The 27,284-nt window shown below is 50.0% G+C and overlaps 1 protein-coding gene across 13 annotated transcripts in view; it reads left to right on the top strand.

The window, feature by feature from the left end:
• Positions 1–2,695: 2,695 nt before the first annotated feature.
• The window catches only part of PTPRT (protein tyrosine phosphatase receptor type T), a 956,692-nt gene continuing 932,103 nt past the window's right edge, over positions 2,696–27,284 (top strand). For 12 of the 13 annotated variants that reach the window (XM_066235857.1, XM_066235861.1, XM_066235858.1 and 9 more), the window contains exon 1: positions 2,696–2,845. In XM_066235857.1, coding sequence (XP_066091954.1) covers positions 2,758–2,845 — 88 coding nt within the window. In that variant the 5' untranslated portion in view covers positions 2,696–2,757. The remainder of the gene's footprint in view (positions 2,846–27,284) is intronic. The other variant, XM_066235870.1, reaches the window with a different exon arrangement.

Consider the following 27,284-nt stretch of genomic DNA (forward strand, 5'->3'; position numbering starts at 1 on the left):
GTGCAACAGCTCGGCAGTGTGACCAGGTGCCAGGGTCCTGCTGGACAGCAGGGGAGAGCAGGTGCTCCTAAAGGAGTAGAGGGGCGCTTTCTGGGTGTGGAGTGTGGCCTGGAAGCCCAGGGGGCCCTGGGTGTGGGGCGCGGCCTGGAAGCCCAGGGGGCCCTGGGTGTGGGGCGCGGCCTGGAAGCCCAGGGGGCCCTGGGTGTGGGGCGCGGCCTGGAAGCCCAGGGGGCCCTGGGTGTGGGGCGCGGCCTGGAAGCCCAGGGGGCCCTGGGTGTGGGGCGCGGCCTGGAAGCCCAGGGGGCCCTGGGTGTGGGGCGCGGCCTGGAAGCCCAGGGGGCCCTGGGTGTGGAGTGTGGCCTGGAAGCACAGGGGGCCCTGGGTGTGGGGCGCGGCCTGGAAGCCCAGGGGGCCCTGGGTGTGGGGCGCGGCCTGGAAGCCCAGGGGGCCCTGGGTGTGGAGTGTGGCCTGGAAGCACAGGGGGCCCTGGTTCACTTGGGCAGGTGCAGCGTGGAGCGAGGTCTGGCACTGGTCCTGCTCCCCAGCTGGGACACCCCTGAAATGGAGCCTTTCTCAGGGCCTCATCAACCGCATTGAGACCTGGGAGTTTTGTGGGCAGCGACATAACATAAACAGTGGAGGGCTCAGAAGGGAGCAGGGAGCCTGGGCCCTAAAGACACCTGAGAACTGCTCTTTCATGCTTTCAGAAAGCTTAAGAGGGGATGAATAGGAGTCCAAGGGAGTGGGGACAAGTTAGAAGTGTGACACCAAGCTCCTTAGTGGCTTAGAAGACTGCTCTCCTGGGTTGTCCCCTGGGATCAGCCGTGCCCAGGGTCACGGGTCATGGGCTGGGGTCAGGCCTCTTCTCAGGCTTCGGGTGAGGGTTAGGAAAGGCCTGCAGTTTACTCTGAGCGATCTTCCCATTCCTAATGTCCCGAGGCCGTTCATCTCTGCCTCCCCAGAGACTCGCACAGAATAAGACACAAGATTAAGGGCTCTGTAAGTATTTGTAGAATTATTAAGAACCTCTGAAGCGGCCTGTGCAAGGTCCCACTCAACCCCCCACCATCCCCACCTGTGGAATCCCACTTTCCCCAGACCGGGGTCTGGCAAGCAGGACTTTGAGAAGTCTCCCTAGCCGTCCTTTTGTGGGGGACATACTGGCTATTCCAATAGGCTAGTCCCAGCCCTTCACCTTTTGAAGGTTGTGGCCATTGTGGGAACCAGGCTGATGGGAGCATGTGCCTATTACAAATGCGAGGTAGGGGGACTTAATGGGTCCCCATTCAAGGGGACTGTTCCACTCCACCTAGTGGGAACTGGGGAAGAGAGGCCCTGGGTTCTCCACCATAGCAACTCAATCTAGAGCCTGTGGTTCCCACTGCTGGAAACACTGGCCGTACCTGAGTCTCCTACTTTCTTCCCAAAGTCTGTGCAATCCAATTCTTGGAGTCCCAAGGAGGGTGAGGGTGGAGGGTCTTGCTGTGCTGAAGCAGAAGGAGGAGGAGGGCTTTAACCAGATTCACAGTGTGAATCCCTTGAGCATTGCCCAGTGTCCCTGCTGCACTTGGCCCAGCAGCCCAGGCCCCCAGCCAGGACCCAGGAGACCCCTGCTCCCAGGAGCGCAGAGTCTCAGCCTCTGGGGCTGCAAGGGACAGCTTTGACTCTGATCTACGGTTTTCAGCCCCAACCAGATCTTTGTTCAGACCGAGAAGAAAAAGGAAAAGCTACGGGGTTCTGTCTCCTGTCTCCAGAGAAAGGGAAGGGGAAAGGCAGCGAGAGACAGGGAGGCCTCTGCTGTCTTTGCCCCTCCAGCTTGGGAGTGGGGACAAGGGAGGGATGTAGGTGAATAAGAGGGATACCTTGGGCGGCTGAGCAGGTGGGGGCGTGGGGTGATAGCGACGCGGTCAGCCATGAGCCCAGAAGAGTGCGTGTGCGTGTGTGTGTGTGTGTGTGTGTGTGTGCAGTGTGGTGGGGGCGGAGTTGTCGACTCTTAGATGAAATTCTCATCTCAGGGCGTGCCTAAGACCCTCGCCCGCAGATACCTGACCCAGTTTAGGGCAGATGCCCCTTCCCTACCCCTGTTCACCTGTCTCCCTTTCCACCCTGACCGCCACCCCCCCCCCCCCTGGTACTCACCTGTTCTACTCCGAGTTCAAACGGGGGCTCCTTCTTTCCTCCTCCCTCCACCGCCCCCGCTACCTGCGCCCCAGCCGTGTAGATAAATCTTGGCTGCGAGGCGCGGCGCCGGGCGAAGAGGCGAGGACCCCGTGGGCCGTGTGGGTGCGGGTGTGGATGCTGGGGGGAGGAATGTGTGTGGGCGCGTGACTGTGCGAGAGGCCCCGAGCCGGCCAACCCCGCTGAGGGTGAGCGGGGGAGCCCGCGTGTGCCTGCCGCGGGCTTGTGCCAGGCGCGGGCGTGCGCGCGAGGGTGTGTGCGCGGCCGAGGCGGAGCGGCCGGGCAGGCGGCGGCGGCGGCGACGGCGGCGGCGGCGGCGTTAGGACTCGGGGGACGCCGCCCCCCGTCCCCCGCCCCCCGCCCCCCGCGTCCCGCCCCCGCCCAGCCTCCTGCCTCAGTTCGCGCGGCGCCTCGGCTTCAAGCGCAGCGGCGCCGGCTCGGGAAGCCCAGCGGAGCCAGCCGGGCGCCCAGGGCGCGCACAGCCCGCGGCTGCGCGGGCGATGCGGGGCCGCCCCGCGCCCGCCTCAGTCCCGGCCCCGGCCCCGGCGGAGAGGGGCTGAGCCGCCTGCCGCCGCCCGGATGGCGATCCTCGCCGCGCTCGCCCTCAGCCTGCTCCTGCGGCTGCAGCTGCCGCCGCTGCCCGGCGCCCGGGCACAGAGCGCCGCAGGTGAGTGCGCCCGCGCGGCTCCCCGCTCCTCCCCGGGGCGCTCGGACACCTCCGCGGGACCCTCGGCGGAGAAAGTTGTGCGGGCTCGCGGGGGACTCGCGTCCCGGTGGCCGGAGCCCGAGTCCCGGCCTCCAGACGCGGGCAGCCGCGTCCAGGCGCGCCGGGCCGGCGTGCTCGGCTCCTGGCGTCCCGCGACGGCCCGCGTTTGGCGAAGTTCCCCGCTTCACTTTCTGGCCGCCTTCCCTCCCACCTCCAGGGCTGGAGTAACTTTCCGCGGTTGTTGCGAATATTTCCACTTGCTGCCTCCCACTTGTCGGAATCTGTCATTTGAGTGTTTGGGGCGAAATGAAAAGCGGCAGCGACTCCCGGCGTGGAGCGTTCTCGCCCCGGCAGCTTCTCGCGCAGCGCGCACTTTCCGTGGGGCGGACTGGTTGCCAGCAGGCCGAGGCTGCCAGGGTGGTGGCTTTTCTTTTCTCCCGTAATATGCAGGAAGCTGTAGACTACCTCTAGACGCGCTGCGCCCTTAAGCGGGTCCTTAAGCAAGCGCTGAGGGCACCAGTGGAGGTGTTTGTGTTAACGACCGAGCGAGCAAACCCTCTCTCTACCTCCAGTTTTTTATCCGGAGCAAATGAGCACACCTGTTAAAGGCCCTTCAGGCAGAGTGGCTTTAAGCTATGAGCATGTCTGCTCCTGAAAAGTTTGGGGGACACATTTGGGTTTGACCATGGGGCGGAGGTGAGCAGAATCAGTTCTCAGCCTGTGTGTGTGTGTGTGTGTGTGTGTGTGGGGGGGTTGTCCTGGCATGTTCTTGATGGTAAGGTTGGCATGCACAGGAGACCCCCCCCACACACACACGATTTGGGGGAGCTTACCACCAAACCCCACCGCAGCAGCTCCCAGCCCTGAACCCCCAAAAGAGCAGTGGAAGGGAAGGGTTGAAGGGAGGAAGTGGCGAAGGTGTGCTTCCAAGTTCAAAATCACCTTGAAGTGTATTAGCACCAGTTGGCTTTCGCGTGACCACACCGAGCAGAGGTCGCTGGGACCACAGGGACAGGCTGAGAGATACGCAGCTGGGACTTGGTTAGGAAAGGCACGTTTTGGATGGTTGGACTACCAGCGGTGCCCATTTTATTATCACGCTGAGAGAAAGAAAGCAAAAAGGAAAAGAGGAAGACAAGAAAGGTGCTTTGGGGTGCTTTAAACACGCTGCTTCTGAGGTTAAGAACCGCTGGAGTGACATTCTGTTGGAAATGCACTGGCGTCTGTCTGCCTTGCTCCAAACGGAAGTGGAAGCTGAACGTGGGACTTCTGTGAAGGGACAGCCTGTTTCCGTGGCTGAGAAGTTAGGCGCCTAGGACACTTCTTGTGAGGCGTGTGAAGCTGAGAGGTCGGATTAGCAAGGGAGATTAGAGGGACAACCACAATACCATTCTAAAGATGGTGCTGACTTCTTGTTTTTCTGGATTTGGGTCTGCGTTAGGTGTGAGAGGGGAGAGAAAGGAGGATGCTAGCGACAGTCCTGAGGACCCGGGCATGATTCGTAACTTAGATTTTCCTATCCTCCAAGCCCTGGCCAGCCTGGCTCACATTGATAGCACTCTCGTTCCCGCGGCAAAAACAATATGAAAAATAATCCACTGCGGGTCTCAATCCGTTCTTGGATAGCGTGCGGGTAAAACCTTACCTATTTAGGGATCAGTCCGGGGCTGAAAGCATGCCGGCTCCGGAGGCTCCCACCAGGTGGCGCTCGCCCACAACTGTTAAAATGCAAATCTGGTTGCTTTCATCTCAGGAATAGAACTTCTTTTCAATTTTTAAATGAGTAATGTGTTTATTCAGCAGCCTTTTGTTAAAACATTTAGAGAAGTGTGAGGAGCAAGCACCTTTTCTTTGTTTGCTGTTTGGAACACATGGGAAAGAAAAGCAATCGTGGAGTACAGTTTGGGAAGAAGTCTACTGTTAAGTCACCATATGTTTCTTTCGGTTTTACCTGAGCTGGGAGGCTTCTGCAAACCAAGTATAGCATATACTTAGCAAGTGACTGCATTTGTTCCAAGGGCTCCTTAAACGAGTGAGATTAGGATGTGCTGGAGACTTGATGTATGCTAAGCCTCGCTCATTTGCAAAAACGGGGTTTTTCTGTATATATCTATTTTTTTGGGTTTAATGCTAACTAGATCATTTAAATTAGATTATCTTTTTTTCCCACATTCCCTCATGAACATCTGCTTTTGTAAATTCAGGAATGCAGCAAATGTTGACTTTTAAAAATGGACTGATATTCTTACTTTTTTTCCCTAAATGCATACATTGCGGGCATCCCCATCTAGCGCAAATACAACAGTAGCTTGGTGTCCTTTAAACTATCTTATTTAAAAACTTTCATCAAGTTTGGGTAAAGAATACACTTTACAATTCAGCGGTGCACTCTCCATATTCTCTTAATATGAAAATTCCCAGTCTGGAAAGCAATTTCAAATCTGTAAGCTGACGTTCAGGACACAGTTGGGGTGATACGTTTGGCTGTAACATGTTGGCCACGGGGTCCAAGAGTCAGTGGTGGAGGCCTGTCATGAGAAGGCAGTTTTTCCCTTTTGCTCGGAGATGTGTTTTTGAAATCAGCCTGTTAGGAGTGTGGCAAGCCGTGATTTAGGATGGGGTGAGAGGGAAACAGATGAACAGATGAGGGTGACAGGTCTGTTGACTACTGGGTTTCAGCACTCAGACCTTGAGAGCAAAAATGGACCCTAGAGGGAGGGGGCTGACTTGAGATGGGGCTGTTAGCCGTGTGGTCCTTTAACTCAATAACCATTGCCAGGCACCACTGGGGAACCGTTAGCAGCACCATCAGATTTTACTTCCCGCCCAGGTTTGCGCGATTTGTTTCCTAATAAAAGAACAATTAATGCACAAACCTGGCTTGGATCCTGTTTTAGCAACAATCGCAAATGCTTTCATAGTGAAAGCAGACCATCTTATGGGGTCACCCCCCCCCCCCCACCTTCCTCCTCTTCCATTTAATATCTTCTTGCTGTTCCCTGCCCCCCTGCCCCCCGGCCCAGGCCTGGAAGGGCAGGACTCCTGCCGGTTCCGAGCTGCCAGCTGAGAGGCATCCATTCTAGTAAGTAGCGTAACTGTCACCTTTCAGAGCCATGATCACAGGGCATTACAGCATTGTTCTTTTAAGCACAGGATACTCCCATGACTCTCCGACAGTGTGTTGCTGTGGAAACAAGAGCAATGCCATGTAGGCAGTGGGCCCTTGATAAATATTTATTGGTGACGATGAAGAGATGGCAGCTTCGTGTCTGGTGGCGAACGGCAATGAAGGGCCAGGGAGTTGAAGTTGCGAGGCAGTCTGACTTAGGGACGTGAGGATGAGCTTCGGCATCTGAAGTCCCCAGTGTGAATCCTGCCACCGCTTCTCTCCAGCTCTGTCAGCCTGGGCGAGTCATTTCCCTTCTCGGAGCCCCAGCTCCTCATCAGTAGAGAGAGGGTAGTTACAGCCACCTCACTGGACCTGGTGGAGGCTAACGATGGCGGTGTGTGCAGAGAGAGCAGGAGGCTGGTGCAGGGCAGGACTGGGTCCTCCCGGAGAGCCTGGTCCGTTCCCGGCTTGGCGTCGGTGCACGTACACAGGCCGAGGGAGCCTCGGCGGCGAGCTCAGTTAGGAGCTGCCAGTTGGATGGCCGGGTTTTGGTGATGGTTTTTAGTTTTCCTTCTTGTCCGAGGTTGATTCCCTGCCACCACTTTTAGAAAGAGATTTCAAATGGAATATTCTAACAGGTGACAGACGCACTAACAATGTGGCCATTTAAGGGTTTAGAGCAGTGGTAGTCAACCTGGTCCCTACCGCCCACTAGGAGGCGTTCCAGCTTTCATGGGGGTGGTGGTAGCAGAGCAACCAAAGTATAAATAAAAGGATAGATTTAACTATAGTTAAGTTGTTTTATAAAGATTTATTCTGCCAAACTTAGCTAAAATCCGACATAAAGTACTTGGTAAGTAATTATTATTATATGCTTTAACTTGTTGTAACTCTGCTTTATAAATTTTATAAAGTAAAGTTACTTACTTCCCTACTTTATAAATCACCGTTACTGTGGAACCGGTGGGCGGTTAGAGAATTTTACTACTAACAGAGATACAAAAGTGGGCGGTAGGTATAAAAAGGTTGACTACCCCTGGTTTAGATAGTTGCTGTTTTACATATGTTTCTGGACCTAAGAGCTGATAAGAAGCCACATGGTTCTGCATTGTAACGGGAAAGTGTTTGGGTTTGTCCCTCCTCCCTTCCTGCCACCTCCCTCTTCCAGTCTTCCCTGCCTCGGATGTCCTGCCCCCTCATTCGTTTCCATCTCTCACCTGAAAATCCAGTGCACGGCCCTCTGGGGCAGTGGGGGAAAGGTGTTTTGTGCACTTGATAAACAAGCAAAGAATGAGCAAACATAGAGAGGGTGGTGGCATTCCAAAACAGAAAGAAAGAAAGAAAAAAAAAGCTATGAGATTATTGAAAATAAACCATGTCCTACAAGTGTAATAGCATTTGCAAGCACATTACAGACTCGGGGCTAGGAGGCAACGCCATGCAGATATTAGAAAGTGGCTAGAGTGTCTCTCAGATCTTGCAACATGGAGTCGAGTTGGTTTGGAGAGGAAGCAAGCCATGGATTTTGTTTCTGGATGAGTAACAGTGAGATGCAGCCAGGGGGGCGGGGGTGATCACTACTAGTGTTGTGTCCAGGGGAGTCAGAGGGACCCACTGGGGTCGTGGGATTCAGAATTTGGTTTGGGTTTGCTGGACACTTTGATTAGCCTGGAAAAGGGAGAAATCAATGTGATAATGCCATTTATTTGTTACTTGTTAGTAAGAGTTTCCGGTACTAAAGAGGATACGGAGGGACCCAGGCAGTGAGGAGTCTAGGCGTAGGGACCTACCAGAAGTCAGCTGCGAAGAATGGGAATGAATGGGGCAGAAAGGCAGAGTGATGAAAGGGTGAGCAGCCATTGAGAAACAGAGGTCCTCTGGCCTGTGGTGACCCAGCGGGCAGCACTACCTGACTTGGCCCATCCCAGGTATTTACACAGACAGCGGCTCTCTGTAGCCCCACCGAGTCCTCCATCGGGCCGGTGGACAACTGGTACACGGACATGACCCATTGTGTTACAAACTTATTTTCATTTCACACACACAGCCGCCGGTGCGTGAGTGGAATATATATATATATATATATATATATATATATATACACACACACACACACACACACACACACACATACAGCCTTCCCAATTTCTGAAACATTCAGCTTAAAATTTCTATCTGATGTTGGAGGGACTAAAGCAGGGGTCTCAAACTCAACTCAGCATGTGGGCCGCAGAGCAAGATCACAGCCATTCGGCGGGCCGCACTAGGTCTACAAAAGGCAACTGTTACGCAACACTTTTCTCACTGCAGTTGAAAACAAAAAAAAAAATCAGTACAAAATTGTTCGGCGGGCCGCGAGTTTGAGACCCCTGGACTAAAGGGTGGTGATGCCGCTTTGGCGAGCAGTCTGACAGTTTTTTAAAAAAAGTTAAGCATACCCTCGCCGTAGGATCCAGTGGTTCCACTTGTAGGAATGTACCCGACAGGAACTTGGAAACGCTCTTGTCTACACAGAGACACACGTGTGAATGTTCACAGCAACGTTGTTCACAGTAGCCACCGAATTGGAGATGGAGGCAAGACCAGTGACCATCAACTGGTGACTCCCGTGGAAAAGGACGCTCTCGGAGATGTCTGAAAGGGCGCTCTATCTATATCTCCCATCGGTAGATGCTACAGCCTGGCACGAACTTCAAAAGGCATTATGCTAAGTGAGACAGGCCAGACGCAAAAGACGACATGTTAACATGAAATATTCAGAGAAGGGAAACCCCTAGAGACCAGAAGCAGCACCCTGGTTGCCTGGGGCTGGGCACAGGAACAGGGATTTATAGAGAAAAGATTTCCAAGTGACAGCCTTGAAAACTGGAAGGTGGTGTTGGTTGTGCAACTGTATAAATCCTGGCTCCCGGCCGATGATGTGTGTCCCTGATAAGTTACGTCTCTGTTTGGAACCCGTATTTCAGCAGCTGTAAAAGTGGGCGGGGGCAACGGCTTGGTGCTGCTGGAGCCAGGGATAACTCCTGTAAACTTACAGCTCTTTCTGGCACAAAACGGCCGCTTGGTAAAGAGCGTTACTGTGACTTAACGCTTTGTGGGTTTCCAAGAGACTTTGTTGCGTTTCTTATTTGAAAGGCATTAATTTTTGGTTGTTTTCCCTGAGCTCTTTAGACTGTGAATTAAAATCAATGAACGAACACTTCTTTCCCCTCCGCATTTTGGCGGAGGGGAAATTGAAAAAGTTTAAGACGATCACGTTTTGGAAGGGATCTGAGCAATTAGGTGGCTTTGTTCACTGTCAAGTTGTGGATGTCGAAGCGGCCTCTTTGAGCGCTACCTCGGCCGTGTCTATTAAAATTAAAGATGTGCCCTCTTGCGTCTGGACTGTTTTGGTCTTGTATGGATTGGTGGGGGCTGGAGGGAGAAAACAGACCATTCATTCGTTTTCTTTCTCATTAAAGCCAAGGATGTAGACGTTTAATAGAAGAAGTGAGGCTTCCCTGCTCAGGAGCAGAGGGAGAATTGCTTCCACGGCTTCCAGAGGTGAGAAAAGAGCTCAGCACCTGCATTTTTTCTGCTTTTGTACGGGGCTTCCATCAATACCTGGGAAGAACACCACCCTGTTCGTCCATATCCTGTTCTTAGAAAGAGGTGTCTTAACCTCGAACTTTCTCGGCATCTTCTAGGTGAGGACGCAGTGCTGTCGCCTGCATTCCCAGTGCCAGCTTCTCAAGACCCTGGAAAGCCTGTTTCAGATCACCCCAACTTTGCCTTACCCCTCTTTTATGCCACTGGTTTTGAAATACCAATCATCAGATAGATCACAAATCCATTTCTCTTGGTCCTCCCATGACTCACGGGGTTGGTTTTATAGTCACTCTAACATCTCCATCCTGCATGTGACTCTTTGGAACGAAACATGAATTAATGGGCTCCCCACGCCAGCAAGGAGAACTTTTTAAAGAGCGCTTGATGTTTGATCATCATGATCGGAGTGGCCTTGGAAGGTCTGGACTGGCTTCAGCTGGCTAAGATCACGGCTTCATTTTGTGGCTCAAATGATCACAGGCTGGTCGGGCCGGATTCTTCACCACTTTTAGACATCTTCGAGAGTGCCCTTATTTTTCTGTGACAGTGAGGATCTCCGGGCTCACGTCTGGGTTTTCTGTCACAAACGTAGTCAGTTTTTTGTGTTTTTTTTTAAAGAGCTCTGATTTCTTTTTTGTGGCGACATCAGAAACTGAGGTGCACATTGTGGTGGTTTTTTTTGAACTCTGGAGCACAACAGAGTAAACAGGGACCACTAGTGAGGTCAGGGATAGGAAAAGAAAGATATTTAAAACAGCATGCATTTAGGACCATTTCTCTCTTGGATTTCTTAGAAGTTGATTTGCCTACACAAGAATGTGTTCTAATTAAATACATTTTTGGACATCGTCATACTATGTACTTCAGTCGGAGGTGTGCTTAGAAGTTGATGTCGCCCTTTCTTTGTCTTAAGTATCTTGGCGTTGATCCCTATGTGCGTGGGTCCTCTCATCTGCCGGTGTGTCCCGAGCACCAACTTTCTGAAAAGTAGAGAGAGACGAATCCTCATCTCCCTCTAAGGGAACTGTGTTAGTTATCGATTGCTGTGTAACAAGTTATCCCCTCAAACGTAGCGGCTTTGTTTTCTCATCGTTTCTTGGGGTCAGGAATCCGAGTGTGGCAGTCGTGGGGTTCTCTGGCTCTGAGTCAGTCACAGGATGCAATCAGGTGTCAGCTGGGGCTCGGATGGGGAAGGACCTACTTCCAAGCTCACTCACAGGGCTGTTGGGAGGATTTCGTTGTTGGCTTGAGGGCCTCCATTCCTCATGAGCTGTTGGCTAGAAGCTGCCAGATGGGCCCCTCCGTGACCCCATGGCAGCTGGCTTCACCAGAGCAGGCACGTGAAAGGGCAGAAGAGAGCGTGAGCCGGACAGCAGTCAGTCTTTCGTAACTAAATTTCGGGAGTAATAGCCCACCAGGTTTGCCCTGTTCTGTTTTTAGAAGGAAGTCATAGGTCCAGATCACACTCAAGGGGAGGGTGTCAGAGGGGTTTGAATACTGCCAGGTGGGGATCCCCGGAGCCATTTCAAGAGCTGCCTGTCGCAGGAACCTCAGAGAACAGACAAGTATCAGACAACCTCGTGTCTTGGAGGAAAAATGCAAATATAACTTTTAAAGTGTGTCCAGATCTTTTAATTCTTTTTATTATTTTGGGCACGCATGTCAGCTCAGTGTCAAGCTTCTGCTCTTTAAAGGCCTTTGAAAGAGAGATTTACTGTCTCAGAATTCAATGCGTGCAGATCTTAAAAAAAAAAGTTAATTAGGAATGTCAGGAAAGTAAAAATGAATTAATGCAAAGATCCATCAGAAAACTTTTCAAACTTTACTTGAAAAGTTGAAGGGCTATAATGTTTCCATAAGATTATAGATCTTTCACACTTAGTACCTAGGTTCGACAAGAACTAATTTATAAGAAATACCAAATTAAGGGTATAATATATCATAATTTAAAAAAACACATTTATTCACTTAGAGAGGAGAGAGAGAAAGAGAGAGAGAGGGAGAAGGAGGGAGGAGCTGGAAGCATCAACTCCCATATGTGCCTTGACCAGGCAAGCCCAGGGTCTTGAACCGGTGACCTCAGTGTTCCAGGTCTGATGCTTTGCCCACTGCGCCACCACAGGTCAGGCTATAATATAATTTTAATATTTGTAGTACATGTAGACTTCCCAAAAGTTAGTACTTAGTTTAGATCTTTTTTTTTTTTTTAAGATTTTATTTATTCATTATAGAGAGGGGAGAGAGAGAGTGAGAGAGAAGGGGGAGGAGCTGGAAGCATCAACTCCCATATGTGCCTTGACCAAGCAAGCCCAGGGTTTTGAACCGGCAACCTCAGCATTTCCAGGTTGGCTCTTTATCCACTGCACCACCACAGGTCAGGCTAGTTTAGATTTTTTTTTTTCATTTTTCTGAAGCTGGAAACGGGGAGAGACAGTCAGACAGACTCCCGCATGCGCCCGACCGGGATCCACCCGGCACGCCCACCAGGGGTGACGCTCTGCCCACCAGGGGGCGATGCTCTGCCCATCCTGGGCGTTGCCATGTTGCGATCAGAGCCACTCTAGTGCCTGGGGCAGAGGCCACAGAGCCATCCCCAGCGCCCGGGCCATCTTTGCTCCAATGGAGCCTCGGCTGCGGGAGGGGAAGAGAGAGACAGAGAGGAAAGCGCGGCGGAGGGGTGGAGAAGCAAATGGGCGCTTCTCCTGTGTGCCCTGGCCGGGAATCGAACCCGGATCCTCCGCACGCTAGGCCGATGCTCTACCGCTGAGCCAACCAGCCAGGGCTAGTTTAGATCTTTATGACACGTTTCCGGCGGGCTTTTGGTTGTCGGGTAAAACTAACATTGAGGATTTGATAAGTTAGCATGATTGGAAGTTTTAATGTAAGTGTACAGATGATTATATGGATCAACGTATGTCCTGCCTGTACTTTTCGTTTCGGTTGCTGTGACAACAGTACAGTCGTTACGGAAGAAACTCAGTCACAGTATTTTTTTCTGGTCAGGGCCCATGAGATTGTCCAGTGAAGGATGGCCCTGTCAAAATCCAGATGGGCAGACGGGCCATTGGCATTTTTGGTGGGGACTTGCACCAGGAATTCCCTTGTTTTCACAGATGACCTGTTTGCTTGGGGGCAGGCAGGTGGTGGCGGCCGTGGTCCAGAGGTCCCCATTGTGCTTGTCTAGGCATTATCTGTAATTGGGCAGGAGGGTCACCATTTATAATGGTCCCAACCCCAGGCCCTTTTGAAGTCATTTCCACAAGGTGACCTTGGGGAAGGAGGGGCCAAGACACCCTGAGCTGGCCCTTCATCTTCCCTGGGCAAGTGATCGTCTGGCCTCCACTTTCAGGGGCTTGGATTTCTTCAGCCTGGGCGGAATCCGGCTTGTGTGCAGAAACGGGGTTTGGCTAGGCCACTGCCCTTTATCTCGGCATCTTGGAAGAGTTTGTGCTACGAATTGAGCATAACTGAGCATTAAGGAGTATTTACAAACATGAGGCTCCTCTGGTTCGTGGACCAAACTCATCGTCTACTGCAGCAAGACCATCTTCGGTAGGAAGAAAGAAAGAATCTACTTTATGGATGTAACAATTAGAACGGAAGGCTGACCTCCTTAGACGAGGTACGGGGGGAAATGGGCCGGGATGGTAGAGGGGCAGTTCTGTAATACTGTATTTCATTTGAAGAGAGGAACATACCTTTAGAAACTTGGTTAGAATTAGTTGGTAATTCTTAATCAAGAACATAGGTGTTAACTACATTTCTCTTGGTAATGTATCCGCATTTAAGTTTCTTCCTTAAAAAGGAAAACTCTTGGAGTTTAATGTTTGCTGGTAAAGTGCAGATGATGGAGACTGTAAACATATGGACTTTTTTTTTTTGTCAGTCATTCTTTTGAAATAAATTAGGACTTATTTTCTATATGGAAGTCCCCCTCCCCTTTTTTTTCAGAGTCTGTAAGGATGATTCCAATGTGGAACTCCAAGACTAGAGAATTGAGTCACAGGTGCAGGGAGACATTTGAGCATGAGTGATTGGGGTCCCCATGGAGAGGGCCTTACTAACCTCTGTCCATCCCCTTCCCATACCCCTTCTCTCTCCTGGGACCTCCATGGAGAAATTGCACAGAGTCCTCCAGGGGACAGCCTTTGGCCGTGGGTTTTCCTGAGACCCCGGGAAGGCGCACCTGACACAGGGGAATCATACTGCAGTCTTTCCAATGTTTACAGATACTGTGAACCTTGGTCAAGTTTTCCCACCTGTGAAATGACTTCTGAGCTTCTTAAGGGCTGGAGTTCTGGTCTCTGACTTGAAGAGTTGATTTTTTTCCCCCCTTGAAAATATACTCATTTGAGATAGAGGTTTGATAGAGGTTAAGTATATTAAAAATCGACCCTTTCCAGATGAATCGGTTTTGTTACTTGACACCATCCATAGTTTGTTCAAAAGAAAGACCTCATGAAACCCTAGGTCAAGCAGGCGAAGCAACCAGAAGCTGTTTCCAGGACCACCGTTCGTGTCATACAATGACTGCGGTGGGACAGGTGGGTAAGAATACAGCAGAAGGAATTCTCACTCTCTCAGTAGGAAGGTTTCGAAACCCAAAAGAGTATCCAGAGGAGAGGAGCGTTTGGCTCCTGTTGGAACAGAAAGCAGAAAATGCAAGGAGATGACAAGTCATTTGGTGAAATGATGGATGAGAGGGGAATAATAATAATAGGGAACCAGATTCAAAAGTTATGAGAATCACAGGTGCACCTGGGTACGTCTGCAGAGCATGAGGAATTCAGTCTGAACGCCAGGGGAATAAATCCAGGAGAGGAAATGCCTACCGAATAGCAAACACACTGTGGTGTACTTTAAATACAATGAGCCAGAGAGTTTTCAAAGGCTTTGCTAATTGTTGCTTCAAGAGTCTTCATAACAGTCCTATTATATGGGTACAATTATCATGAAAAAAAAAAAAAAGGAGGCATAGAGTGGTTAAGTAGCAATCACAAACTCACACAGCTAGTGAATGGCAAAGCCGGGACTTGAACTTGAGCAATTTGAGGCTGGAATCTGTGTTCTTAGCCACTATTTTCTGCTCTCTGTGTGGTTCACTTTATCGCCAAGTGCTGTGCTCAGTTCATACTCGGGAAAAACAATTCAGATCTCATTTGAAGTTCCTGGGAAGAAAGCCTCCCTTCAGAATTTTCCATGAGAATTCCTTTGGGGGAGTTCTAAAATTTGGTTCAATTCTTGTCATCGTCCCATGAAACAGGTGTGACAATCTCGTATCTCAGGTAAGAGCATTGGCTTCCTGGAGGTGCAAGGTCGTGGCCACGATCACACTTGGGTTGGTCCCAGTTCAGAGTTCAGTTAACCACCGTATGATATTGAATGTGCCAAGATTTTTATGGCTGCAAGAGGTATGGCAGAGAATGACTATCTCCCTAAGAAAATGCCGTTTTTCTCCCGAGTAAGTCTTCCCTGTCCCGGCCTGATAAGAGGGTAGTTCCGAGAGGAGGACCCTCGCTTGTCCAGGGACAAAACTTGAGCCCCTTATTGTGGCTCCCCCTGATTCCATCTGGGGGGCCCAGTAGCTGAAGGTGCTGCAGCCCCGGGACTCCGATGAGATGAGGGGTTCATCCCAGACTGTGCTCTTTAGACCTCTGAATCTCCAGCCAACAAAGCTTTTCAGGAACCCACTTTTTGGCTGGACCTAGTTTGTGGAATCCATTTACTGCCCCAGATAGCCACCCCGTGTACTTAAAAGAGGGGATTATCATTCCAGTTTTCACAAATGAGAGGCTGAAGTCTAAACCATCAGGTAGGACTGCCTTTGACTTTGTAGGCGGCATCCGGTGTTGACCCTTGCAGATTTTGCTGCAAGCATCTTTGATTCTGAAATACAGAAGCCTGTGTACTTCTACCTCTAACTTTCATTCAACAAAGGCACCCAGCGCCTGCTGTCAACTTCTCCATTGTGTGCCTACCATAAAGGATGTATAACACCCCTCTCGGTTTCTGCTCTTGTGACCGCAGTTTCTGAGCTCGGTCCCAGCTGTGACTTTTGGTCGTTCTTGGCTGTTTTTTCTCGTCAGATCCCGACCTTGGCCAGGTGGACCCACGTGCTTTGTCAGGAAGGAAACCGTAGTGGGTGAAGGTGCAGACTGGGATCTCATGCAGGTCCAAGTTGGCGCTGTTGCTGTTTTCAAGCTGTATGACCTTGACCAAGTTATGGAGCCCTCCGCGTCTCCATTTCATCATCTGTGAAATGAGGCCGATAATGGTGACTTGCGTGTGGGGTGGTTGTGGGCAATCGGTGAAGGGATGACTGTGAGATGCTGAGTGTGCGGCCAGGCTTAGGGAAGGTGCTCAGTAAATGCCAGCCCTTGTCGGTGGCGGCGCCCGTGCTGGAGCGGGGCTGCCTGAGCTCGGTGGAGCAAAGTGTCTGTGGCTAGGGCGACCCATGGTCCTGGTTTGTCCAGGATGTGGGACCTTCAGTGCTGAAACCAGGAGAGTACCAGGCACACCGGAATGAATCGGTCAATCTCATGCCCGCCCAGCTCTTGCAGAGCCATCTGATTGTGTATGCTGTACAGGTTCCTGCAAGTTGCATATATAATTCGTATCCGTGTAGCAAAGAAAGATTATCTGATATTTGATTTGCATTTTATAGATGTCACTGTAGGAAGAAATAGACTAGCTTTTGTCAAATTCGGAAACTAGAGGAGCTGTCTGGGGTCTGGTGGTGTATCCCTCTGGATCCTGACAGAGAACAGGATTCAACTCCTACGTGTCAAGAGATTTTAACAGGGGACTGTTCATGGGGTGGGGTTGAGTTAAAGGGACCTGCCAGGGATGCTGAGATATTAGTGACTTCGAGGAACAGTGAGCGGCCATTAGCGCCTTTTAATTTGCAAGGGGCCCAGGGGAGGGGATTGTAGGGAGCCCCTCTTTGTGCTGCTCTGTTCCAGGAGGCCTCTCTCCTTGGCCTTCTGGTGTCCGATCATGTTTAGCAAATGGGGACCCCTGGCAGGCAATGACATGGCAGGAGGAGAGGGGTTGGGGGATTCGTCCTCCTCTTTTCCTGCCTCTCAGCTCTCTGGTGTAGTTGTACAGGTATTTTTTTATGGTAATTGTTTTCAAAGTGTGGTCCCTAGACTAGGGGCCATCAGAATCACCTGGGAACTTTTTATGAGTGCCAATTCTTGTGACCCACCACAGAGTATATGAATCGTAAACTCTGGGGGTAAGGCCTAGCAATCTGTGTTCTCACTAGTCCACTAGATAATTCCTATGCATATGAAAATTTGAGAACTGCAGAGCTAAGATACACTGGTCATTTCACACGGGGCCTTGGGCCAGTCAAGTTCATGCTCTGGCTTGGAGGTCCATTTCAATCTTTGCCACATGAGAGGGACCTTTGCTATCTCTATTCATAGCATTTGATTCTCTTAAGTAGTCTTTTAACTTATTTACACGTTTATTTTCTGACTCCTTCCTACTAGAATTTAAGCGTCATGATGGCCAGAACTTTGCTCTGTTCCCTACTCAGTTCCTGTGCCCAGCACTGGTCCCGTACCTAGTCCTCACTTCCTGTTGGTGAATGAATGGGCGCTATGTGATTGCCTCAGTCGCTTTCAGCAGCTTTATCCTTGAATGGAAGATTCTGTGTTCGCTTATATAATAATGGCTGGTTCATCTTCAATCTGTCAATCTGAAACCTCAACCCATAGTTTCATTTAAAAAAAATATTTTAAAAAAGATTTTATTTATTGATTTTGGGGAGGGGGCGGGGAAGAGCTGAAAGCATCAACTTGTAGTAGTGCTTCTCCTATGTGTCTTGACCGGGCAAGCCCAGGGTTTTGAACCAGCAACCTTAGCATTCCAGGTTGATGCTTTATCCGCTGCACTACCACTGGTCAGGCCACGGTTTCATTTTTAAAGGAAAATAATAATAGATGAATTAAAGAAAGAATACTTAAAGCACCCTGCATGTGTCAGGAACCAGGGCATGTGCAGTATGCCACGTGGTATCCCATTTCATCTAAATAAAGTCTCTGTGGAATTGGATTGCCATGAAGAAATGTGGTCTCTGTACAGTTATGTGACACACCCACTGTCACATAGCTACGCATGGACTGGCCAAGCCCAGATTTCAGTCAGGCTGTGCTCGCTCCCAGGTTGGGATCGCTTCATGGTCAAAGCTGTGCAAGATTCAGAAGAATCTACTGAATTGTGAAAATTGATCATATCATAAAAATATATATAGTTTGCCTTGAAATATAGTATTTTATCTTGGTCATTCAACATGTTTGAAAGAGAATAGGCCTATTGAAGTCAGAGAGACCTGAATTGAAATCCAGGGCCCTGGCTGGTTGGTTCAGTGGTAGAGCATCAGCCTGGCATGTGGATATCCCAGGTTCGATTCCCGGTTAGGGCACACAGGAGAAGTGCCCACCTGCTTCTCCACCTCTCTCCCTCTCACTTCTCTTTCTCTCTCTTTCTCTTCCTCCCCTCCTGTGGCCATGGCTGTTTTGGAGAGAGTTGGCCCTGGGCACTGAGGATGGCTCTATGGCCTCTGCCTCAGGTGCTAAGAAGAGCTCAGTTGCTAAGTAACGGAGCAATGCCCCCAGATGGGCAGAGCATTGCCCCCTAGTGAGTTTGCTGGGTGGATCCTGATTGGGGCACATGAGGGAGTCTGTCTCTGTCTCCCCTCTTCTCACTGAATAAAAAGAAAAAGAAATCCAGCCTCCTGCCACTCACCGGCTGTGTGTCCTTAGGCAAGTGACTGCACTTTTCTGAGCCTAGATTCCCAATCTGGCAATGGGGATAATTCTACTGGTCTGGCAGGGGAGGAGGGGTTGTGACCATTTGAGGTGATGCATATAAAATACCTGGCAGCTGATAAATAACAATGGTTGTTTCTGAGAATTGTTTTGAGAGTTGGCGATTCACATAGGAATTGTGGCAAATCTCAATTCAGTGGTGGCTTTTAGACTTTGCTGCTCTTCATTAGCAGAAGCGGATAATGTTCCTTGAACTCACAACAGTCTCCGGAGATACTTTCATTCCCATCTGGACTGGCTATGGGGTCAGACTGGCTGGGATTCCTTAATTATCCTGCTTGCCAGCTGCATCTCTCCGCTCTTTAATTAACATCTCTGAGCCTTAAATCTCTTTATTGGAAAATAGGGGATGATAGTGCCTATATCATAGATGCTTAGAGCGTCATGTGCAGTAACACACGAAGCGGTGAATAGAGGATGTGAGAGTTATCACTGCTGAGTGGGAATTTCCTCCGCATATCAGATCCGCCTGTGGTCTCACTGCTGTTGAATATTTCACAGTCAGATAATGCATCTGGGCCTGTAGCTGGACCCTGAGCGAGGTCCTGTGTAGAGATGGAAAGTGGTCCTATATCCACTGGACATTGTGTACAAACTCCTTTCTTCTTCCAAAGCCTTCTGTTTCTTTGAAAGACTCACCTCGAGGGTGCTGAGTAGAACCTAGGAAGATGCTAACAGAGCCCCTGGGCTGCCTGCTCGATGCTAAACCCACACGGAACTCCTGTCTTGCGTCCGAGGAGAGCCCCCGGTCTCGCCGGCGACCGGGGCCATAGCCTTTACTTTACATACCGTTCTTTACGAACAAGGCTGTATTTGATTTCCAAGCCCCTGGTGATTTAGAAGGAAGGAGAGCAGCCGTGCCAGGAAGGCTTGCTTGCTTGTGGTGGTGGTGACAGCAAGGAAGCAGTGACGGCCTGCCGGCTGGCAAGCCGCCACAGTGTGACCTCAGCACGTGGGGTCGCGGCTGCCGCCCCTCGCGGCCGGCCCCGGAGGCCGCACCTTAGTGCTTTGCTGGACACGGAGTTGTGGCAGTTATGACGTGTGTGACTTTTTTCAGGAGAAAAAAAAAAATAGGTGTGCGGCCTGAGTTCAACAACTGATCTTTTTTATGCATAATCTTGAGTTATTAATATAAAAAAAAAGCTGAATTGTTTCCTTTAATCCTAATGATTCTCTTTTTATCATGTTTCATACCGTATTTTCAGGCACATTATTCCATTTTAACCCATGTTTTTAATAAGCGCCGCCACCCATTTGCAGACAGGAGCCAGAGTCTGAGATGTAGTAAAAAGACCAACCCTGGGCCAGACGGAGACCGACACCTGCTCTTTAAGATTTTGGAGCCGGCTGGTGAGCGCTGTGCCCAGTTTTGCCACGGAAGAGGGAGGAGGGGAAGCTTGAGCAACACTTTTAAAGGCTTCGGGGACACAGCCCTTCAAGCATCAGCAGTGGTTTCGCCCGACGCCTTGGGCCCAGTGGACCCTGGGTCTAAGTATTTGGAGAAGTAAATTGAATGAAGGAGCATATACCCTCGCCGTCTGGAAAGCTCTGTGATCGCGAAGGCATGTTTTCTTAGGAGCAGCTCGAGTACAGGACGGTGGAGGGGACCAGGGGGAGGAGACGCAGTAGGAGCCCAGGTGGAGAGCAGGCGAGGGCAGAGGGCCTGGCTGGCACTCAGAGGACGGCCGTGGGACAGGGCACGTGGCGCTTCCTCTGAGGAGCCTGCCGCTCCTCGCCTTCCCGTGGCTCCTCTGGTTTTCCTTCCCCCGACTCTTCAGGGGGAGCGGGTTTCCAGCCTCAGGCCTTTTGTTAAACATAACTCTCCTGGCCCTGGGCGGTTGGCTCAGCAGTAGAGCGTCGGCCTGACGTGCAAGGGGTCCCGGGTTCGATTCCCGGCCAGGGCACATAGGAGAAGCGCCCATCTGCTTCTCCACCCCCCTTTCTTCTTCTCTGTCTCTCTCTTCCCCTCCCGCAGCCAAGGCTCCATTGGAACAAGGATGGCCCGGGCGCTGAGGATGGCTCCTTGGTCTCTTCCCCAGGCGCTGGAGTGGCTCTGGTTGCAACAGAGCGATGCCCCAGAGGGGCAGAGCATCACCCCCTGGTGGGCAGAGCGTTGCCCCTGGTGGGCGTGCCGGGTGGATCCCTGTCGGGTGCATGCGGGAGTCTGTCTGACTGTCTCTCCCCATTTCCAGCTTCGGAAGGATAAAAAAGAAAAAGGAGAAAAAAAAAATAACTCTCCTTTGCCAAGAGAAACTCACTAGCACGGGGGGGAGGGGTTTGCTGTGGAATAGAGATTTGATAGCAAATGGTGACGTAATAGCTGCTGAAGGCTAGCCCACCTCTGGTTTCCTCAGGTGCCTGGATGTCCTGTCCAAATGGATGGGGCAGCCGTGGCTCAGAGCCATCTCACTGCATTCCCGGTGGGACACTGGCCAGGCAGAGGGCTCTTCTCCCCACCTCCTAGATGTGGAGATGGCCCTGCCATGGTGTGACTTCCTTCTTTGTCACTTGTGTGAAAGAGGGAAGATTTGGCAATTGATGTCCCTTTGTTGGAGAAAAGGGATCAAGATGGGTTTCCATAATGCGGTTCTTTGAAAGAAATCAATGTCTAATCTATTCTTTCAAATTTGTGAAAGCTTAGCATCAGGTGTGTGGAGGAGAGCTGGCTGCTCCTCACGCGGCCGCTGGATTAGGGCGACCTGAGAAATTCACATCGGAGCAGACGTTGTGTTCATTTATTGTGGCTCCCTAAAAATTCACCGCAAAGTTAGCCACTTACTTAAGCACGTAAGCTGCTGAAAACATTTATTTTCTTAGCGTTTCTGTGGGACAGGAATCCAGGCACGGCAGAGACCCTCTGGCTCAGGGTCTCTCACGAGGCGGCAGTCTAGGTGTCGACCCCGGGCTGTGGTTGCATCTGAAGGCTTGATTGGGGAAGGGTCTGTTTCCAGGCTCATGGTTGTTGGCAACATTCAGTGCCTTGCAGGTAGCCAGATTGAGGGTCTTACTTCCTTGTGGCTCTTGGCCAAAGGCGACTCTCAGTTTCTTGTCACGTGGGCTTTTCCAACACTGGCTTGCTGCATCTCCTGAACATGGGGAGAGAGTCTGCCAGCAAGACAGAAACTACAGTTTTACTTACCTAATCACAGAAACGACACATATACATGTATATATAGTTATATATGCTTGAGCATGTTCTGGTTGATTAGAAAGTAGTCACTAGTCCAGTCCACATTCAAGGGAGGGGATTTTCTAAGGGCACATGTGCTGGGAGGTGAGGATCATTGGGGACCGTCTCCATGTCTGCCTGCCACCAGACCCCCCATCTCAGAACCTCACCCCTTTTTCTCTTGTATTCTTCAGAGTCTTGCCACAAAGAACTTTGTTTCTTTTCTTTTTTTTTTTTTTTTTGTATTTTTCTGAAGTTGGAGACGGGGAGGCAGTCAGACAGATTCCCGCATGCGCCCGACCGGGATCCACCCGGCACGCCCACCAGGGGGCGATGCTCTGTTCATCTGGGGCGTCGCTCTGTTGCGACCAGAGCCACTCTAGTGCCTGAGGCAGAGGCCATAGAGCCATTCTCAGTGCCTGGGCCAACTTTGCTCCAATGGAGCCTTGGCTGCGGGAAGGGAAGAGAGAGACAGAGAGGAAGGAGAGGGGGAGGGGTGGAGAAGCAGATGGGCGCTTCTCCTGTGTGCCCTGGCCGGGAATCAAACCTGGGACTCCTGCACGCCAGGCTGACGCTCTATCACTGAGCCAACCGGCCAGGGCCAAAGAACTTTGTTTCTATGAGGATGGGGGAGATTGAGATTTAACTAAAAGACCGAAAGAGAGGGATGGAAAGTCCTGATAGAATTTGATCTGGTTACCTGTTTACCCCGACTGACTTATCAACTGCCTTGCAGAGGGTTTGCAACACGTGATTTGCTTTCATCCTCACGATGACCCTGAGGAGTAGGCAGATGAGGGAGCCAAGACTTAGAAACAAGCCTGAATCTGGTCCGAGCTCCCAAGGGTCGAGAGCCCTTGGACTTTGAGCAGAAGGCTTCGAGAATAGAGGCTGTGCTGGGTTGACTAACGTGGGGGCACCTGCTCTCTGCAGGGGGCTGGGGGCAGCTGGCATGCTGGGCCACCGGGCCACGTTGAGTATCGAGATGTCAGGTACAGCCTGTGAACAGCTAGAAAGGTCAGACCAGGCTCCGGAGGGGGTGTTGGCGGTCAGGATGTGGAGAGAGCGGCCAGAGACACACGACAAAGCCTACGAGGGCCCCGTCTCTTGGCAGCTTTTCCTTTCACGTAAGTTAGAATTACGGGGAGAAAAATGAAGCCACCGTACTCTGATGTCTGCCGATCATGAGGCCAGTTTTTCTCTCTGACCTCCTGGGTCATCATCACTGTGATTGCACTTTTTTGTTTGTTTGTTTTCAGTTTTCTCTTATATTCTAAAAACGTGTGGCAAACGGAAATGTGAAAATGCCGGAACTCTTGGTAATACAAACGTTGGGGGCAGAGACGGCACCCGTGAGGTGTGCCGTGTTGACGGTTCAGCTCCGACCTGTCACCAGTCCGATGATCTCCACTGTGAAAGGAAAGGAACGGAAGGAACAGGCGCGAACTGCCGGGGACGCGTCCTTGGACCTCGGTCTCCAAAGGCCGTGTTTAGCGAGAGAGGAAAATGGGGAAATCTTTAAAATTATGGGTTGAGAATCAACATTAAAGACAACAACAACAACAACAACAACAAAACCTTCAGTGATTCAAATGCGGAGAGAAATCAGCCGATCCGCAGAGCTCTTGATGGGGAGACGGTTCTCTCCAGACTCTTTAATCAAGGCGCCCGTGGCGCTCTGCCTCCTATCGACGCATTTTTCCAAGAAAGTTGATGACACCATCAGAATCGCCGCGCACCTGCCAAAGCAATTTTTAAAAAACATAAATCAGACACATCCCTTCTCCCTTTCGGATTGCCCCACTTGCATTTGGAATACATAAAGCCCCAGCCCCCAAACGGCTGCTTCCTGCCTGTGAGATCAGGTTCCTGATGACATCCTCCTCCCCCTCCCCCTCTCCCCTGCCTGCTGCTTGACTGCGTCTAGCCCGTGACCACCTGTGTTTGGGTGGCCGGCGAACTGAGAGTGCTTTTCGTATCTTTAAATAGTGGGTAGGCTAAAGAACAGTCGTTTCTGACACGTGAAGATGCTACGGAGTTCGGATTTCAGTGTCTCCAGTTATGGTGGAACGCACGCAGCCGGGTCTGTCCGTTGGCGTCGTGTCTCGGCTGCTTTCACGCTGTATAAACGGTGGAACTGAGTACGGCCGCCCCCCCCCCCCTCCCCTTAGCTGAGGTTTTGTTTTCCCCGTGGTCAACCGCGGTCTAAAAATATTCAGTGGAAAATTTCAGGAACAAACAATTCGTGAGTTTTAAATCGTGTGCCTTTCTGAGGAGTTCTGTTGAGATCTCATGCCATTCTGTTCCTTCCCACCCTGGATGTGGATCGATGCTTTGTCCGGTGTATCCACTCTGTGGATGCTCCCTGCCCATTGGTCACTTAGCAGCTGTCAACGTGATCAGATCAACTGTCGAGTTATTGCAGTGTTTTTTTTTTTCAGTAACCCTTATTTTACTTAATAATGGCCCCCAAATTGTTTACATAATTTTTATTACTATATGTATTAAAATTGTATTTTATTATCATTGTTGTTAATTTCTTACTATGGCTAATTTAAAAGTTAAACTTGATCATGGATATGTCTGTATAGAAAAAAACACCATGGTATAGTATGCTATTTGAGGTTTCAGGCATCCACTGCAGGTCTTGAGATGTATCCCCTGTGGAGAAGGGGAGACTACTATAGTTGCCATGGAAACCACATACCCTGCAAAGGCTAAAGTAATCACTGTCTGGACCTTTACAAAAATGGTTTGCTGACTTCTGATCTAGACACATTGGCCTTTTCCCCCCCTTCTTGAACAGTGAAAACCTGTGCCCACCTCAGGACCTTTGCACTTGCTGTTCTCACTGCTAGGAATGCTGCTTCTTTTTGACCTCTGCTCAGATATCACTCCTTCACTCACTGCCCACTTGAGCTCAAATGTGTTGCTATGTTAACAGTGTGAAGAACTCAAAGTATTTATTTCTTTACTTATTAGTTTGTATTTCCTATTTGAGTACAGGCTCTCGGAGGGAGCAGTTATGTCCTGCTCACTCCCTAGGAAGCACCTGGCACATATTGGGTGCTTTCTAAACGTTTGTTGACAGACTGCATGGATGAATGGTCTGCAGCTCTACCCTCCCAGTCGGTGCTGGTCCGTCCTTCTCTCCAACAAAAACTCATTTTCTCCTTTGTACAAAAGGAGACAACTGGAATTTAAATAAGACATCACAAAATTTAAGTTATTGTTTGAATTCAATTTATTCTGTAACATTTTAAGTGATCCTGAATAATCAGATGTTCACTGTACCACACTTGGAAGAGTAAGGAAATGAAACATTTACATCATAATTAAAATTTCCTGATTTTTAAAACTCTTCCCCAAAAGTCACCCTTCTCTGTCACACTCTTAGAGTATGTAAGGATCTGTATATTTCAAATTTCAAACTTTCAACCTGCCACCGATTTTGGGAAACGTATTTTCTAAAGTCGTGGAATAGGTTAGTTTCTTCCTCCTTCTCTCTTCCTCCATTTTATACACGCACCAGGACGCACACAGGTGAGACAGATATGCTGTGGGTGGACATCCTTGGATGGCTTTTCCCCCCTGAGGACACCAGACTGGTGCAGGAGCCACAGAACTGTCCGTATGACATGGGAGAACTGGCTACCGCCTTACACAGGCCGCCTGTTCCTCACCGCGCACGGCGGCACAGTGTGGACCAGGCAAACACTGATGTGCTCAAGGGCAGATGTGATTTGTGTGCTAGAGTGGCCTGTTTAGAAGCAGGCGCTCTGTCCATCTCCATGTTAACCATAGATGTCCATTTTGGAGACTCAAAAGCTGCTAAGAAGCTAAGAGGGTACCGTTTCATGCCAATCTCAGTAGGCACGCTGAGGTTCTTGGCAGAGCGTCTTCGCTGCTGCCCAAGACGGGTCTCCACTCTCCTTAGCCAGTCCCATGGTCCACGAGTGTTCACTCAGTTCCCTCTCCGGGTCACCTAGTGGAGTTCACACCTGCAGGGGAGGCACGAAAGACCCTTCCTGTCCTCAAGGAGCTCGCTATCTGGTTTGAGGAAGCAGATGGGCGTGTTGGCAGTCACCATATGGTGGTCATGAGACATGGCTGCAAGGGGCAGCCTGGGGGACAGCTCACTTGCTAGAGCCAGGGATGGTTCTGGAAGACAGTGATGACCGGCTATAGAGTACTGAACCAGGTGAGGGCATGGGAGAGCTGCCTGGGCAGAGCCAGTGTTCAGCAGGTCATCATGAAAAGCCAAGCCCTTTGGTGAGTAGGAGCCACCGGAGGCCACGGTGATATGGCGGGAGGGTTGGGGAGGGGTGAGAAGCAGCTTTATGACCTGATCTAAAGGCTTGGATCAGACCTCTCTGCAGGGAGGCGATGCTGTAGATGCGAGGGGTCCCTGAGATAGTTTTGGGCATTGCTAGTTGTGTGCTTCAGTGACTCAGGGTAGGGCAACACAGACTAGCGTTTGCTTCTGCAGAAAGCTGTCGCTCTTCTTGCTGTTTGTGTATTTGTTCACAGAGCAAGGGCTTTGCAGTCAGACACCGGTTTTGCCAACTACAATGTGTCAGACTCTGGGAAGTGAGCTGAGTCTAGCTTGACCTCAGTTTTGCCATCTGTTAAAAGGGCATAATTTCTTCTTTTCAAACAGTGCTATGGTGTTCTTGGGGTATATTCCTAAAAGTGGTATAGCTGGGTCAAAAGGCAGTTCGATTTTTAATTTTTTGAGGAATCTCCATACTGTTTTCCACAGTGGCTGCACTAGTCTGCATTCCCACCAGCAGTGCAGGAGGGTTCCCTTTTCTCCACATCCTCACCAGCACTTATTCTGTGTTGTTTTGTTGATGAGCGCCATTCTGACTGGTGTGAGATGATATCTCATTGTGGTTTAATTTGCATTTCTCTAATGATTAGTGATGTTGAGCATTTTTTCATATGGCCTATTGGCCATCTATTGGAGAAGTGTCTATTCATTTCTTTCGCCCATTTTTTGATTGGATTGTTTGTCTTCCTGGTATTGAGTTTTACAAGTTCTTTATAAATTTTGGTTATTAACCCCTTATCAGACGTATTGTCAAATATATTCTCCCATTGTAGACAATTCTTATTGTCTTTAGCGGTACAGAAGCTTTTTAGTTTGATACAGTCCCATTTGTTTATCCTGTCTTTTATTTCACTTGCCCGTGGAGATAAATCGGCAAATATATTGCTGCAAGAGATGTCAGAGAGCTTACTGTCTATGTTTTCTTCTAAGATGCTTATGGTTTTACGGCTTACATTTAAGTCTTTTATACATTTTGAGTTTATTTTTGTGAATGGTGTAAGTTGGTGGTCTAGTTTCAATTTTTTGCAGGTAGCTGTCCAATTTTCCCAACACCATTTGTTGAAGAGGCTGTCTTTACTCCAATGTATGCTCTTACCTCCTTTGTTTCAAATATCAGTTGTCCATAAAAGTGTGGGTTTATTTCTGGGTTCTCAGTCTGTTCCATTGATCTATATGCCTGTTCTTATGCCAGTACCAGGCTGTTTTGAGTACAATGGCCTTGTAGTATAACTTGATATCAGGAAGTGTGATACCTCCCACTTTATTCTTCCTTTTCAAGATTGCTGAGGCTATTCACGTTCTCTTTTGGTTCCATATTATTTTTGGCATATGTGTTCTATATCTTTGAAGTATGTCATTGGTAT

This window comes from Saccopteryx bilineata, chromosome 6 (assembly GCF_036850765.1).
Source record: "Saccopteryx bilineata isolate mSacBil1 chromosome 6, mSacBil1_pri_phased_curated, whole genome shotgun sequence".
Classification (NCBI taxonomy): domain Eukaryota; kingdom Metazoa; phylum Chordata; class Mammalia; order Chiroptera; family Emballonuridae; genus Saccopteryx; species Saccopteryx bilineata.